The 16,388-nt window shown below is 46.1% G+C and overlaps 1 protein-coding gene across 3 annotated transcripts in view; it reads left to right on the forward strand.

The window, feature by feature from the left end:
- Positions 1–16,388, forward strand: part of scn5lab (sodium channel, voltage gated, type V-like, alpha b) — a 501,419-nt gene that overhangs the window by 366,044 nt on the left and 118,987 nt on the right. For all 3 annotated transcript variants that reach the window (XM_072576302.1, XM_072576305.1, XM_072576304.1), the window contains exon 19: positions 12,218–12,344. In XM_072576302.1, coding sequence (XP_072432403.1) covers positions 12,218–12,344 — 127 coding nt within the window. The remainder of the gene's footprint in view (positions 1–12,217; positions 12,345–16,388) is intronic.

The raw sequence follows: 16,388 nt of genomic DNA on the forward strand, positions 1-16,388 counted from the left end.
AGGAAATGGTGGATGATGGTACAAGACGTTTGGATAAGTAAATGAACAGAAACGATTTGGAGGGATATGGGCCAGGGGCAGGCTGGTGGGGCTAGTTTAGTTTGGGATTATGGTCAACATGGACTGGTTGGACCAAACGGTCTGCTTCTGTGCAGTATGAGTCTATAGCTCTATGACTCCGATACAGAGATCATGGCAATATGGTCACAACATTCCTAATGCAATTATAACTTGTTGATGTTTATTGCTGGACATTTCTTTTAAGTATTGGGGTGCAATCTGAAAACTGGAACTGGGTCCTTCAGGGGCTGGCGTTGGGAAGCACTTCTTCACTCAGAGGGTAATGGAAATCTGGAACTCTGCCCACAAAGGAATGTTGAGTACACAGGTCTGTTGCCAGTGTTAACACTGAAAACCATCGATTTGTTTTTGCAAGGTCTTGTGGTGCAAAGGGTAATGTCCCTGCCTCTGTCTGAGCCAAGAACTGTTGGTTCAAACAAAAACAGAAATTGCTGGAGAAACTCAGCAGGTCTGGCAGCATCAGTGGAGAGAGAAAGCAGAGTAGTGTTGTAGAACAGAGAGATCTAGGGGTTCAGGTACATAATTCTTTCAAGTTTGCATCACATGTAGGCAGGGTGGTTAAGAAGGCATTTAGCACGCTTGCCTTCATTGATCAGACCTTGGAACATCATGTTGAGGTTGTACAAGACATTGGTGAGGCCTCTTCTAAAGTATTGTGCCCAGTTCTGATCTCTCTGCTGTAGGAAGGATATTATTAAGCTGGAGTGGGTTCAGAGAAGATTTACGAGAGCTGTTCCTGGGAATGGAAGGTTTGAGTCATAAGGAGAGGCTGGAATAGATTGGGACATTTTTCACAGAGTGGAGGAAGTTGAGGGGTGACCTTATTAAGGTTTATAGAATCAAGAGGGGTGTACATAAGGTGAAGAGCAGGTGTCTTTTCCCAAGGGTGGTGGCTTTCAATTCAGGAGGACATATTTTTAAGGCGAGAGGAGAAAAATTTAATAAAGACTTGAGGGGCAATTTTTTTTACACAGAGTCATGTGTGGACTGAACTTCCAGAGGAAGTGGTGGATGCAAGTACAGTTACAACATTAAAAAGACATTTAGTTAAGTACATGAATGAGAAAGGTTTGCAGAGATACGGGCCAAGTGCAGGCAGATGGGACTAGTTTAGTTTGGGATTATGGTCAGCATGGACTGGTTGCACCTAAGGGTTAGTTTCCATGCTGTATGACTCTATGAGTCTGGTGACTCGTCTTTGGGACTGGGAGTATATACCAGGGGAGAGGAGGGTCTCAGAGATGGAGCCCAGAGAGAGACAAAGAAAGTTAGGCAGATAATAGTGAGCCAGGGAGATAGAGAAACTGATAATGGGGACTATAAGTTGGGGAGAATGGACTGGCTGTGCTAAAAGCAGCCCATGTGCTGACAGGGCCTGGGGTGTGGGGTTGGGGAAAGGACATGCAAGAAAGTGATCAGATTCTTAAATTATTGCACGTGATATTGAGTCCTGAAGGCAGTATGGTCCCCAAGCAGAAAATGAGATGCTATTCTTGCAGCTTGCACTGAAGAATATAATTCTGACACAAAGTGGTGAATATGGTGAAGAGTGAGTGGGATATCTATCTGGCGATGAATGGCATTGAGCATCTAAAGCACAGTGAAACCAAACAGTCTGCCAGCTGTTCACAGATAAATCCGATTTGTCTGTGAGTGTTTTAACCCGCTCAGTACCCTCCCTGCAGTGCAGCTTTTTGACTCTGTAAGTAAGTTGCATGCCCCCCGGATTCCATTTAATATCACTCCTGCTCTGTACTCTGAGTAGATGCCCAGTGGTCAACCCCAATCATTGTGTGTGTGTGCATGTATGTGTGCACGTGTGCACGTGAGTGTGCGCATGTGTGTGTTTGCGTGCACATGTGTGTCTGTGCATGTGTATGTGTGTCTGTGTGTGTGCACATGTGCATGTGTGTGCACGTGTGCTTGTGAGCATGTGCGTGTGTGTGCATATATATTAGTGTGCGTGTGTATGAGTGTATGCGTGTGTGTGTATGCATGTGTGTTTGTGTGTGTGTGCATGCGTATGTGTCTGTGTGCGTGTGTATGAGTGTGTGTGTGTGTGTGCGTGCGTGTGTCTGAGTGTGTGTGTGTGTGTGTGGATTTGATAACGTTTCCTCTCTTTTCCACTGACCAACAGCTGGAATGAGGGAGAGTTGGTAGGAAGTCATTCCATTCCATCATCCTCAGGGCAGTAAACCACACGTTGTGACTGGGACTCCCAGTTGGGATGTGGTGGCATGAGCTAAACGTGGCACAGAATCTCCGGCTTCAGGAGAGGGAGGAAATCACAGACGCTGATTTTCTGCAGCGAGGGACTGGGTTATTGATTGCTCTCCATCTAAATTGCACCAATTATCTTCTCAGTCTGACTGAAAACTTTGAATCGGTTCAAGAGGCTCGTGCATCCTCACTCATTTTCCACCAGAGGCTGGAGAATAAGTGTGATTACAGTAAGGGCTTAATGTAAGAACCCTGAAGTGTTACCATGGCAATTGCAGAAGAGGCAGTCACTCTGTCTGTCTGCCCAGATCCTTACAGTGAAGTTATATTGAGACTGACACAAACCCTTAAAAAGCTTTAGCACATGATTAAGCCTTAAAGCAATGTAGCAGTACAGGGTATGCTGTAAATCTTATTTCTAATGGTTTCAGATAACCCTAAAGTGATCATTCCCTTTTTTCGACCAATTTGTCCTCATATGTGGCTTGATAATCACTTGGTTCTCTGCAATGCTTAGCCATTCGCACAGTTGAGTTTGCTCACATGTAGCTCTGGATTTGCAATGGCAGATAAAGGGCAAATACATTCATGTGGAAACATTCCTCGTCCTTAGCTTCTGTCTAAACTCCACTCCTCCTCTGTGGTACTTTGTCAAACACTTAAAACCCACATCCGTCGCATTCCCTTTATCGACCATTTGTCACTTCATCAAAAGATTTAATTAGACTACGAAGCATTAGACTGTTAGACAGTGAAGAAGGTTACCTCAGAATACAATGGGATCTTGATCAGACAGGTCAGTGGGCCAAGGAGTGGCAGATGGAGTGTAATTGAGATAAATGTGAGGTGCTGCATTTTGGAAAGGCAAACTAGGGCAGGATTTACACACTTAATGGTAAGGGCCTAGTGAGTATTGCTGAACAAAGAAACTTTGAAGTGCAGGTTCATAGTTCCTTGAAAGTGGAGTTGTAGTAGATAGGATAATGAGGAAAGTGTTTGGTACGCTTTCCTCAATTGGTCAGTGCATTGAATATTGGAGTTGGGAGGTCTTGTTGCAGTTGTACAGGACATTGGTTAGACCACTATTGGAATATTATATATGCAATTCTGGTCTCTGTGCTATAGGAAGGATATTGTGAAAAAACTAAACTAAAATTAGATAAAATGAAATAGAAAGGGTTCAGAAAAGATAGACAAGGATGTTGCCAGGGTTGGACAGGTTTGAGCTGATAGGGAGAGGCTGAATAGGGGTTGTTTTCAATGGACCATTGGAGGCTGAGGGGTGACCTTATTGAGGTTTATAAAATCATGACAGCCATGGATAGGGTAAATAGCCAAAGTCTTTTCCATGGGGTGGGTAAGTCCAAAATTAGAAGGCAGGGGTTTAAGGTGAGTGGGGAAAGATTAAAAAGAGACCTCAGGGGCAACATTTTTCACACAGAGGGTGGTGCGGGTATGGAATGAGCTGCCAGGGGAAGTGGTGGAGGCTGGTACAATTACAACATTTAAAAGGCATTGGGATGGGTACATGAATAGGAAGGGTTTGGAGGGATAATGGCCCAGTGCTGACAAATGGGACAAGATTAATTTAGGATCTGGTCAGAATGGACAAGTTGGACCAAAGATTTCTGTGCTGTACATCTCTATGACTCTATGACTCTAAGATCACAAATCCAGATTGATTGTCCTTAATTAACTCAAGATCTCCACCTCTGTTACCTTTAGCAACCTGATCTCTCCTAGCCACAACCAGGACCATTTTCCACCCCATCCATTTCCTCCGTTGTCTTCACTTCCACTGAAGTGGAAACTCCTCTTTTGTCAAAACTTCTGTCAAACTCCTCCTCCTTAGTAAACACTGACACAGAGGATTCGTTCGTTATTCTAGCCTCATCCTATATGGCCTTTTAGGAAAGCCTTACACAACAGGATGATATGGACACCCTGGTCAGGGTGACACAGTAGCTCAGTGGTTAGCACTGCTGCCTCACAGCACCAGGGACCCGGGTTTGATACCAGCCTCAGGTGACTGTGTGGAGTTTGCTAATTCTCCCTGTCTCCGCGCTGGTTTGCTCCAGTTTCCTCCCACAAACCAAAGATGTGCAGGTCCGATGAATTGGCCATGCTAAATTTCCCATAGTGTTAGCTGCATTAGTCAGAGGGAAATGGGTCTGGGTGGGCTACTCTTTGGAGGGTCGGTGTGGACTTGTTGGGCCGAAGGGCCTGTTTCCACACTGTAGGGATTCAATTATATGCTGAACAGTGACAAATGGAATTTAATCCTGAAAAGTGTGAGGTGATGCATTTTGGAAGGGCTAGCCAGACAAGGGAGCACACACTGAATGGTAGGACCCTAGAGGATTCGAGGGGCCTTGGAAACTGCCTGGGCTGGAATCATTTAGCTCTGAAGAGAAACTAGATAGATTGGGCCTGACAGCAAAGAAGGCTGAGGGGATATCTGGTTGAGTGTATAAGGATATGAAGAGCATGGACAGGCCTGATGGTCAGACATTGGTCCCCTTAATAGAGGGGTTCAGTAATCATGGGGCACTGTGTCAAGGTATGGAGCAGGAGGTTTCAACCAGAATTGAGGATTTTCTTTTCACTCAGAAGGTGATGTGGATCCAGAACTCACTGTCTAAGGGGATGGTAGAGGCAGAACCCCTCGAGACCTTTAAGAAACATCTAGATGCGCAGAAATGACACACTGTACGTGGCTGTGGGCCAAGTTCTTATAAATGGGATTAGGATAGATGGATGTTTGATAACCAGCAGAGATACACTGGGCTGAAGGGCCTTTTTCCATGCTGTAAAAACTCTCGTGAGTTTATTCTTTGGTGAGGCTGTGGAACAATAGGAGCCATCTCATTCTATCCAGTATGAATCATCGGCACCCCTATGTAACAAAGAGAACGACCATCCATCTGTTTGTTCTCCACCCTCCTGACTGCCTTTCATGATAGCACCTGACTGTTCCCTAAATATGGCCCTGACCATGTCCTCAATCAGCTGTGAGAGCAACAAGCTCCAGCTGCTGTTCACTTTCTCTGTAACAAAATACTTCCTGATGTCTGCCCAGAACTTGATCTTCACAACTCTCTCTCAGCAAATCCCCACTTGTAGCCATATATTTATCCAATTGTGTTTTAAACTATTTAATTGACATAGCACAAGCGGCGTTTGATAGCGGTCTATTTCAGTTCTCCATTAACACACCACAAAGAAAAAATGTCCCTTTGATTTCTCTAGCACCATGCCGTCCTCCGTCTCTCACCATGAGGGGAGATTACTGTGCCTGTTAAATGGCCTAACTGTAATCACATCATTACTGCCTCTCAGTCTTCCAAAGCACTCTGCCCTTTTAGTGTACTTTCTAAACCTTGAAAAAGCTTCAATCCTCAGGAAACAATAATATCTGTTATTTGTGGCTATCATACAGCAGCATCATTAACAGGATGATATCATCAAGGCATTCTGTCTATCACATGTAAGAGTAACGTGGTATGCGAGTTTCATTGCTGGCGTGATGCCAAGTACGTAGGCCACACATGACAAAGACTGTCACATGCATATCAAATGGCATGTCCCTTCAGCTATTTGCGACAACTATACCTACCCAACCCACACTTGGAAACCTTGCAACACAGTGCCCAATATCAGATTTGGTGATTGGACAGCAATTGCTAAATGACCTGATTATGCTGGGAACTACACAGCCAGCCCAAGATTGTCAGTCATGCTCATAGTGTGGCACAATTGTGAGTACAGGAAACTTCATATATCAATCCACAGAACCCTGTTCATTTCAGACAACGGATAATGTCCACACGTTCAACCTAACAAAACAGGCCCCAGCCATTTTCTGGTACATTCTTCAGGAAAGAATGTTCAGGGAAGACTTGTTCAATCAAAGTCATTTTGTCTGGTTTAAATTTAAACGCAGCTTGGTAATCAACTGTCAGTTATCATTCACTGCTGCATTATCCAAGGCAATGGTGCTGGAAGAGCACAGCTGTTCAGGCAGCATCCAAGTAGCTTCGAAATCGACGTTTCGGGCAAAAGCCCTTCATCAGGAATAAAGGCAGTGAGCCTGAAGCGTGCAAAGATAAGCTAGAGGAGGGTGGGGGTGGGGAGAAAGTAGCATAGAGTACAATGGGTGAGTGGGGGAGGGGATGAAGGTGATAGGTCAAGGAGGAGAGGGTGGAGTGGATAGGTGGAAAAGGAGATAGGCAGGTAGGACAAGTCCGGACAAGTCATGGGGACAGTTACTGAGCTGGAGGTCCAGGAAGAGGAGGGAGGTGTCAGAGATGGTCCAGGTAAATTTAAGGTCAGGGTGGAATGTGTTGGTGAAGTTGATGAATTGCTCAACCTCCTCGCGGGAGCACGAGGTGGCGCCAATGCAGTCATCAATGTAGCGGAGGAAGAGGTGGGGAGTGGTGCCGGTGTAATTACGGAAGATCAACTGTTCTACGTAGCCAACAAAGAGACAGGCATAGCTGGGGCCCATATGTGTGCCCATGGCTACCCCTTTGGTCTGGAGGAAGTGGGAGGATTCAAAGGAGAAATAGTTAAGGATGAGGACCAGTTCGGCCAAACGAATGAGAGTGTCGGTGGAAGGGTACTGTTGGGGACGTCTGGAGAGGAAAAAATGGAGGGCTTGGAGGTCCTGGTCATGGCCCACCCTACCTCTTGCACCATCTCTGACACCTCCCTCCCCTGCCTGGACCTCTCCATCTCCATTAATGATGACCGACTTGACACTGACATTTTTTACAAACCCATCGACTCCCACAGCTACCTGGATTATACCTCTTCCCACCCTACCTCTTGCAAAAATGTCATCCCGTATTCCCAATTCCTCCGCTTCCGCCGGATCTGCTCCCAGGAGGACCGGTTCCACCACAGAACACACCAGATGGCCTCCTTCTTTAGAGACCTCAATTTCCCTTCCCACGTGGTTAAAGATGCCCTCCAACGCATCTCGTCTACATCCCGCACCTCTGCCCTCAGACCCCACCCCTCCAACCGTAACAAGGACAGAACGCCCCTGGTGCTCACCTTCCACCCTACCAACCTTCGCATCAACCAAATCATCCGCCGACATTTCCGACACCTCCAAACAGACCCCACCACCAGGGATATATTTCCCTCCCCACACCTTTCCGCCTTCCGCAAAGACCATTCCCTCCGTGACTACCTGGTCAGGTCCACACCCCCCTACGACCCACCCTCCCTACCTGTGCCCACACCTCCTCCCTCACCTCTATCCAAGGCCCTAAAGGAGCCTTCCACATCCATCAAAGTTTTACCTGCACATCCACTAATATCATTTATTGTATCCGTTGCTCCCGATGCGGTCTCCTCTACATTGGGGAGACCGGGCACCTCCTAGCAGAGCGCTTTAGGGAACATCTCCGGGACACCCGCACCAATCAACCACACCGCCCCGTGGCCCAACATTTCAACTTCCCATCCCACTCTGCCGAGGATATGGAGGTCCTGGGCCTCCTTCACTGTCGCTCCCTCACCACCAGACGCCTGGAGGAAGAACGCCTCATCTTCCGCCTCGGAACACTTCAACCCCAGGGCATCAAAGTGGACAGTTTCCTCATTTCCCCTTCCCCCACCTCACCCTAGTTCTAAACTTCCAGCTCAGTAACTGTCCCCATGACTTGTCCAGACTTGTCCTACCTGCCTATCTCCTTTTCCACCTATCTACTCCACCCTCTCCTCCTTGACCTATCACCTTCATCCCCTCCCCCACTCACCCATTGTACTCTATGCTACTTTCTCCCCACCTCCACCCTCCTCTAGCTTATCTCTCCACGCTTCAGGCTCACTGCCTTTATTCCTGATGAAGGGCTTTTGCCCGAAACGTCGATTTCGAAGCTACTTGGATGCTGCCTGAACTGCTGTGCTCTTCCAGCACCACTAATCCAGAATCTGGTTTCCAGCATCTGCAGTCATTGTTTTTACCTTATCCAAGGCAATGCCAAGCAATTAGCACTCTCTGCTCACACAATACAAAAATGCACTGGGTATTGTTGGGAATTGTTCTGAAGAGAGCAAAACAAAAACCAACCAAAAATTGTCTTTCCCCAATGATACCCAATTATCTGCAGTTTATATTAATATCCAGAGCTCCTGATATAAAGGAGCACCTTAGAAATGTTTGCATGTTGACGCAACAACTGCTGGGGAAAAGAAAGAGAAAATGTGAGGGCTTTCATGGGGACCTGGGGAAGAGTGGAGTCGGACATATTGAGGCCTAGAGAAGGAGAACGTGGTTTTGGGAGAATCTATAGGATCATAAGAAATAAAAAACAATGTTGCAATATAATAGGGAACCAGCATTGTTCCTTCACAAGGTTATACGCTTGAGGTATTTTGCATACATAGGGTGTGGAGTGATATCCCAGTTTTTCAACCGCTGAACACAATTTCACACAGTGTACCTCTTCAGTCTCTCATTCTCCATCAGCCTCCTCTCAGCCGAGGCATAGTTACACTGCCTGGCTAGAAATTAGCAGCAACCGACATTGATGCAGCACCTTTAGGGTAGCTCTGCTGCCTCACAGTAACGTGCAGGTTAGCTGGCCACGCTACGTTGCCCATAGTGTCCAGGGATGTGCAGGCTGGGTGGGTTAGACATGGGAAATGCAGGGTTACAGGGAAGGGATGGAAAGGTTGATCTGGTTGGGATGCTCTTCAGAAGGACTTGATAGGCAAGAGTGGCCTGCTTGCACACTGTAGGGATTCTAAGATATTGTCTAATAAAATTTGCCAAAGCATTTCAGAGGAATTATCAAAGTAAATTGGACACTGATCCTAAATCTCCAGATGCAGCAGGAATCTGGCTGCATGACTGAGTCAAGGGCAGCTGCATAGCACTGCAAGTGGGGGAGGTTGCAGCAATTTGAAACAAAATATTTTTCACATGTGGCTATCACCATTCAATTCAAATGTTCACTTGCTTGAAAGTGAAAGAGCCAATTATGGCCAAATGCTGGCAAATGGGACGAGGTCAACTTAGGCCATCTGGCCAGTATGGATGAGTTGGACCGAAGGGTCTGCTTCCCTGATGTATGCCTCTCTACCTCTATTTAAAAGGCAACTGGATGGGTACATGAATAGGAAGGTTTAGAGGGATATAGGTCAAATGCTGGCAAATGAGACTAGATTAGGTTGGGATATCTGGTCGGCATGGATGAGTTGGACCGAAGGGTCTCTTTCTGTGTTGTATAACTCCAAGACTGCACTAAGGTCTTCGAGAGTGGAAGAAAGAGCAATTCTATCACCACCGAACTGCAAGCAAAATAATAGAAGCATGACATCAAGCACTCTCACAAACACGGGTAATAAGTTTAAAAGAGGCTGTGTCTGGTACAGACAGGGAGAACAAAGATTATCTAGGGCCAAGGTCATTAGAGTCTTTGAGCTGTCTAACCTGTGATCACAGTTTTTTAAGTGTTGACTCATATTCTCAGCAGTAGCAAGTTTTGTCAATATCTTTAAGTTCTCAGTCAATGGTAGTTGGCCAAATATACTTTACCACCAGGCATTGCTTTCTCTGGGAATTTAGGAAAATGAAAGGGGATCTCATTGAAACATATCAGATTCTTAAGGGGCTTGACAGGGTCAATGCTGAGAGGATGCTTCCCCTCATGCGAGAGCCTAGGACCAGAGGACGCAGTCACAGAATAATGGGGCATCAATTTAAGACTGAGATGGGGAGGAATTTCTTCTCTCGGATGGTTGTGAGTCTTTGGATCTCCTTGCCACAGAGAGCCGTTGGGGCAGAGTCCTTGTGGATATTTAAGCTTAAGATTAATAGTCAGAGACTCAAGCATTTTGGGGGAAAGGGCAGGAAAGTGGATGTGAGGAATGTCGGATCAGCCATGATCCTATTGAATAGCAGAGAATGGGCCAAATGGCCTTGTCCTGTTCCTATTTCTTACTGTCTTATGATGACAAAATAGGCAGGGAGAGTGTGGTGACTTGGATGAAGTGTAGAAGCTCCTGTATGGTCTTGACAAGGTGGGATGTGGACAGTGGGTTGTTTTCTGTGGTGGGTGAATCCAGAAATAGGGTGCACTGTCTAAAAATGAGGGGTTTCTTCTTTCATAGGCAAAGAGGACCATCCCAACTTGACTTGCAATTATATCATTGTCTCTACACTTACACTGGGTCTAAATCCTGGTAACTCCATCTTAACAACCCAACCCCAAGGAAATGCATCAGTTCAAGAAATTACTTAATACCAGGGATCAAGGGATGAGCAATATATGCTGGGTCAGACAGCAATGCTAATATCCCATCAGCAACTAAGGAAAACGCACAGTGATGACAAGGGTTACTGGGTGTACAAGGAACAAAGTGGGTTAACTTTCAGTTAGAAACATAAGTTTGGATGATCCTAAGTTTTTGAAGGGGTGCAAGGAAGGCCTTTCGATTACTTTACCCTGATAGACAGTTGGGAGAGGGGGTTCCATTGAGAGAGTGGAAGTGGTGGGAGGGACTGGGAGGGGAGAAGCCGGTTGAACAGGTAGTCCAGAGATATGCAAGTTAAGTGGATTGGCCGCGCTAAATTGCCCATAGTGCTCAGGAGTATGTAGGTTAGGTGCATTAGCAGTGCTGCAAGGAGAGGGTAGGGGAATGGGTCTGGGCGGGTTGCTGTTTGGAGAGGCAGTGTGGACTTGTTGGGCAGACTGGCCTGCTTCCACACGGTATGGATTCTATGTTTGACATTCTATGTTCGATGCCACCATGTTGGTGTTGGCAAGAACGAGGGAAAATGGCTGCTTCTGAGCGGATGGAAGTGTTGACTCACCTGGATCTGACGTTGGAACAACCCTTGATGAAAAGTGTTGTGTGCCACACAACAAACAGACCGGTAAAATCCATTGACCATGTTGTCTGCAATCAGTGCTGTTCTGAAAATAGAATCAATCACAGAAGGCTGGGGATGGGTTAAGGGTCAATCAGCTCTGAAGAGCTCTAATCATTACTTTTCTTATCCTATTGTCTGCTCATTAGACTGCCACATCCCTCAACACATACTGCGTCTTTCTGAGCTCCATGAGTGCATGACTGTTGTCAGTAATTGATTATCCCTCCATTGATTTTGTCTCGATGGAGTTCTTGCCGTTGAAGGGGAAAGGTTCCATTCAGTGAAAGGAAGGACAGATTTGCATTTCTGTAGCACCTTCTGCAATCCAAATATTCTGCAGCCAATTCATTAAAAAATGTTCCATTAATAGACGCCAGTGAAGTATGTTGGGAGAGAATCACTGTTGCAATGTGGCAATGAACAGCTGTTTTCTGTAAGGTTTTTAAAAATATTTTAATGCTTTCATGGGACATGGGCATTGCATTGTGCTCATAACAAACATAGACTGAAATAATGGTATTATTCCGGGATTATTGCCCAGAGACCCAGGTAATGTTCTGGAGACCCGAGGTTCAAATCCTGCCATGGCAGATGGTGCAATTGGAATCTAATAAAAATCTGGAATGAAAGGTATAATGATGACCATACTGTTGCCAATTGCTGATCCATCTGTTTTATTAATGCCCTTCAGGGAAGGACACTGCCCCCTTTTCCTGATCTGGGCTGCACGTGACTCAGGACCCACAGCCATGCAGTTGACTCTTGAATGCCTTCTAATAAATGCTGACCTAGCCAATGATGCCCACATCCCATGAATGAATGCATCCCACCTCAATACAAACAGTTACGTGTAATGACATTGGATAGAGTGTGAGGTGTAGCAACCAGTCATTTCATCCAATGGGTCGATAACCGTGTTACGCGTCAGGTTTTATCAGAGCTCTTGCAGTGTCTCAGAAGGATATCACTGAACTCCTGTTGGTGGGTGATAGACCAGCCTAACGTGTGTTTGTCTTCCCTCTGCAGAAGATGGATGACCTGACCAGTTGTTCTGAAGCCAGTACAGTGGACATGAGGAGCAAAGGCGATGAGGACGAGCACGTTTCGGAGCACACAGAGGAAGCTGTGGATCCGGACGAATGTTTCACTGAAGGTAGGTGTCAAGAGTCAATAGAAATGTAAGGTGTTGGCGAATGAATAAGATTTCATTTTTGAGTACCTCCTCCCACCCCAAGTACAATGCAGTCAGGAATCCGGGAGGAAGTAGATGGGGAGCCCTTTAAGCGGGCCGTATAGTTGCTGAAGAGTTCTTCATGTGAATTTAACTTCCCACCAGCTGCTGCCTGGAAGATGGCTGAGCTCCCATTAAGGAGACTTCAGATGTTTAACAAGGGCAATCTGATTAGACTTGATTTATTATTGTCACATGTACCGAAATACAGTGAAAAGTATTGTTTTATGTGCTATCCAGGCAAATCATACCTTATATAAGTACATCAGGGTAATAGAACAGGATGGAGAATATCGTGTTACAGCTACAGGGAGGGTGCAGAGAAAGATCAGCTCTAATATATGAGAGGTTCATAAGTCTGATAACAATGGGGAAAGAACTGTTCTTGAATCTGTTCGCATGTGTTTCAAACTTTTGTATGTTCTGCCCAATGGAGGGTGCTGGAAGAGGGAATGACTGGGGTGAGAGAGGTCTTTGATAAGGTTAACTGCTTTCCTGAGGTAGCAGGGAGAATGGGCAGAGACAACGGAGGGAAGGCTGGTTTGTGTGATGGACTGGGCAGTGTTCTTTAGCCTTATGAGAAAGTAGAGGCATTAGGTAGCCTTTCTTGACTGTAGCGTTGACGTGAATGGGCTAGAGCAATCTCATAGAACATAGAACATAGAACATAGAAAAATACAGCACAGTATAAGCCTTTGGCCCTCGATGTTGCGCCGATCCAAGCCCACCTAACCTACACTAGCCCACTATCCTCCATATGCCTATCCAATGCCCGTTTAAATGCCCATAAAGAGGGAGAGTCCACCACTGCTACTGGCAGGGCATTCCATGAACTCACGACTCGCTGAGTAAAGAATCTACCCCTAACATCTCTCCTATACCTACCACCCCTTAATTTAAAGCTATGCCCTCTCGTAATAGCTGACTCCATACGTGGAAAAAGGTTCTCATGGTCAACCTTATCTAAACCCCTAATCATCTTGTACACCTCTATCAAGTCACCCCTAAACCTTCTTTTCTCCAATGAAAACAGCCCCAAGTGCCTCAGCCTTTCCTCATAGGATCTTCCTACCATACCAGGCAACATCCTGGTAAACTTCCTCTGCACCCGTTCCAGTGCCTCCACATCCTTCCTATAGTATGGTGACCAAAACTGCACACAATACTCCAGATGCGGCCGCACCAGAGTCCTATATAACTGCAACATGACCTCAGGACTCCGGAACTCAATTCCTCTACCAATAAAAGCCAGTACGCCATATGCCTTCTTCACCGCACTATTTACCAGGGTGGCAACTTTCAGAGATCTGTGTACATGGACACCAAGATCCCTCTGCTCATCCACACTACCAAGTATCCGACCATTAGCCCAGTACTCTATCTTTTTGTTACTCATACCAAAGTGAATCACCTCACACTTACCTACATTGAACTCAATTTGCCACCTTTCTGTCCAGCTCTGCAGCTTATCTATATCCCGCTGTAACCTGCCACATCCTTCCGCACTGTCAACAACTCCACCGACTTTCGTATCATCCGCAAACTTGCTCACCCAACCTTCTAGCCCCTCCTCCAGGTCATTTATAAAAATGACAAACAGCAATGGTCCCAAAACAGATCCTTGCGGAACACCACGAGTAACTGCACTCTAAGATGAACCTTTACCATCAACTACTACCCTCTGTCTTCTCCCAGCCAGCCAATTCCTAATCCAAACCTCCAACTCACCCTCAATGCCATACCTCCGTATTTTTTGCAGTAGCCTACCATGGGGAACCTTATCAAACGCCTTACTAAAATCCATATACACCACATCCACCGCTTTACCCTCATCCACCTCCTTAGTCACCTTCTCAAAGAATTCAATAAGGTTTGTGGGACATGACCTGCCCTTCACAAAACCATGCTGACTATCCTTGATCACATTATTCCTATCCAGGTGTTCATAAATCCTATCCCTTACAATTCTCTCTAAGACTTTGCCCACAACAGAAGTGAGACTCACCGGCTTATAGTTACTAGGGTTATCCCTACTCCCCTTCTTGAACAAGGGAACCACATTTGCTATCCTCAGCAGCTCTGGGCATTTTTATACCTAGGCTAGTACCATCTCAGCATGGGCCAGGCTAATCCAGTCTGGCTGGCTGGGTGGCACTAACATGGGCAGTGTTGGAGTTGACAGGCACGTTGTCCTCAGCAATGACGTGTCTTCGGATGAAAACGTCAGAGGCTGAGGGATGACCTTAAAAAGGTTTATAAAATCATGAAGGGCATGGATAGGATAAATACACAAGGTCTTTTCCCCAAGGTGGGGAGACCAGAACTGGAGGGCATAGGTTTATGGTGAGAGGGGAAACATTTAAAAGGGACCTAATAGGCAGCTCTTTTACGCAGGGGGTGGAACGTGTATGGAATGAGCTGCCAGAGGAAGTGGTGGAGGCTGGTACAATTACAACATTTAAAAGACATCTGGATGGGTATATGAATAGGAAGAGTTTAGAGGGATATGGGCCAAGTGCTGGCAAATGAGACTAGCAGTTAACAACAAACAATAAGCAGCAGTTCACAAGAAACAGTGATTTACAGGGGAAAGGGGCAGCAAAGCAAAATCCCAAACCCCACCGTCTGACCAGTTCACAGGGAAATGAGGACCAACCCCAAATCCCACCTTATCTTGTCAAAAAGGAAACAGTAAACGCAACTACATACAAAACAGTCCAATCAAACAAGCAATGAAACAGTGCATAAATCCCAGACACCCCAGCAAACCACCCACCCCGCCCACCTTCCAGCCATAAGGCAGCCCGCCCTTATGCCCCTTCAGGCTCTCAGTCTGCCCCATGCCCCTTCCGCACGGGACTAGATTAATTTAGGATATCTGGTCAGCATGGACGAGTTGGACCAAAGGGTTCGTTTCCACGCTGTACATCTCCAAGACCCTATGACTGTATAAATAGGACTGGCATAAGAATTTGGGGACTCCCGTTAAGATTAGATTACTTACAGTGTGGAAACAGGCCCTTCGGCCCAACAAGTCCACACCAACCCACTGAAACGCAACCCACCCCCCGACATTTACCCCTTCACCTAACACTACAGACAATTTAGCATGGCCAGTTCACCTAACCTGCACATTTTTGGATTGTGGGTGGAAACCAGAGCACCTGGAGGAAACCCACGCAGACACAGGGAGAATGTGCAAACTCCACACACTGAGCCGCCTGAGGCAGGAATCGAATCCGGGTCTCTGGTGCTGTGAGACAGCAGTGCTAACCACTGTGCCACCATGCCAACTAATAAGGTGGGTGAGAACCAAGATGGCAGCCATCTGAGTTTCCATAGTAACAGAGTGAGTGGTCATGGAAGTTGTCAAGAGAATGTCACCTTCTGGGACCACTATCGTGTTTGTGAAGGAGTCTGAAGTAGGTGATACAAAATTGAACAAATTCAAAGGAAAGGGATACTGTCTCTTAAAAAAAGATACAGATGAGTGGATGAGGAGGAATTTCTTACCTCTTTGAATCCATGGAATCCTATCCCACCGAGGGCAGTCAAGGCTGGGTCATTGAGTACATTCAAGGCTGAGATAGATTTTTAAAATGACAAAGCTCATTAATACTGGATTAGTGGTGCTGGAAGAGCACAGCTGTTCAGGCAGCATCCAAGGAGCTTTGAAATCGATGTTTCGGGCAAAAGCCCTTCATCAGGTATAATGCATCAACCTCCTCAGTCTCATTTACAAGGATGTCTCCAGGAATGAGAAACTTCAGTGTCGAGGATGGAATGAAGAAGTTGGGACTTTTCTTGGAAAGAAGAAAGCTGAGAGGATATTTGATGGAGGATTTTAAAATCATGAGTGAGCTGGAAATATTAGACAGCAAGAAGCTATTCCCACTCTTAAAAGGAACAAGAATGAGAGGGCATGGATTTAAAGTGATGTGCAATTGACGTAAGGTGGTGTGAGAG

This window comes from Chiloscyllium punctatum, chromosome 8, assembly GCF_047496795.1.
Source record: "Chiloscyllium punctatum isolate Juve2018m chromosome 8, sChiPun1.3, whole genome shotgun sequence".
Lineage (NCBI taxonomy): Eukaryota > Metazoa > Chordata > Chondrichthyes > Orectolobiformes > Hemiscylliidae > Chiloscyllium > Chiloscyllium punctatum.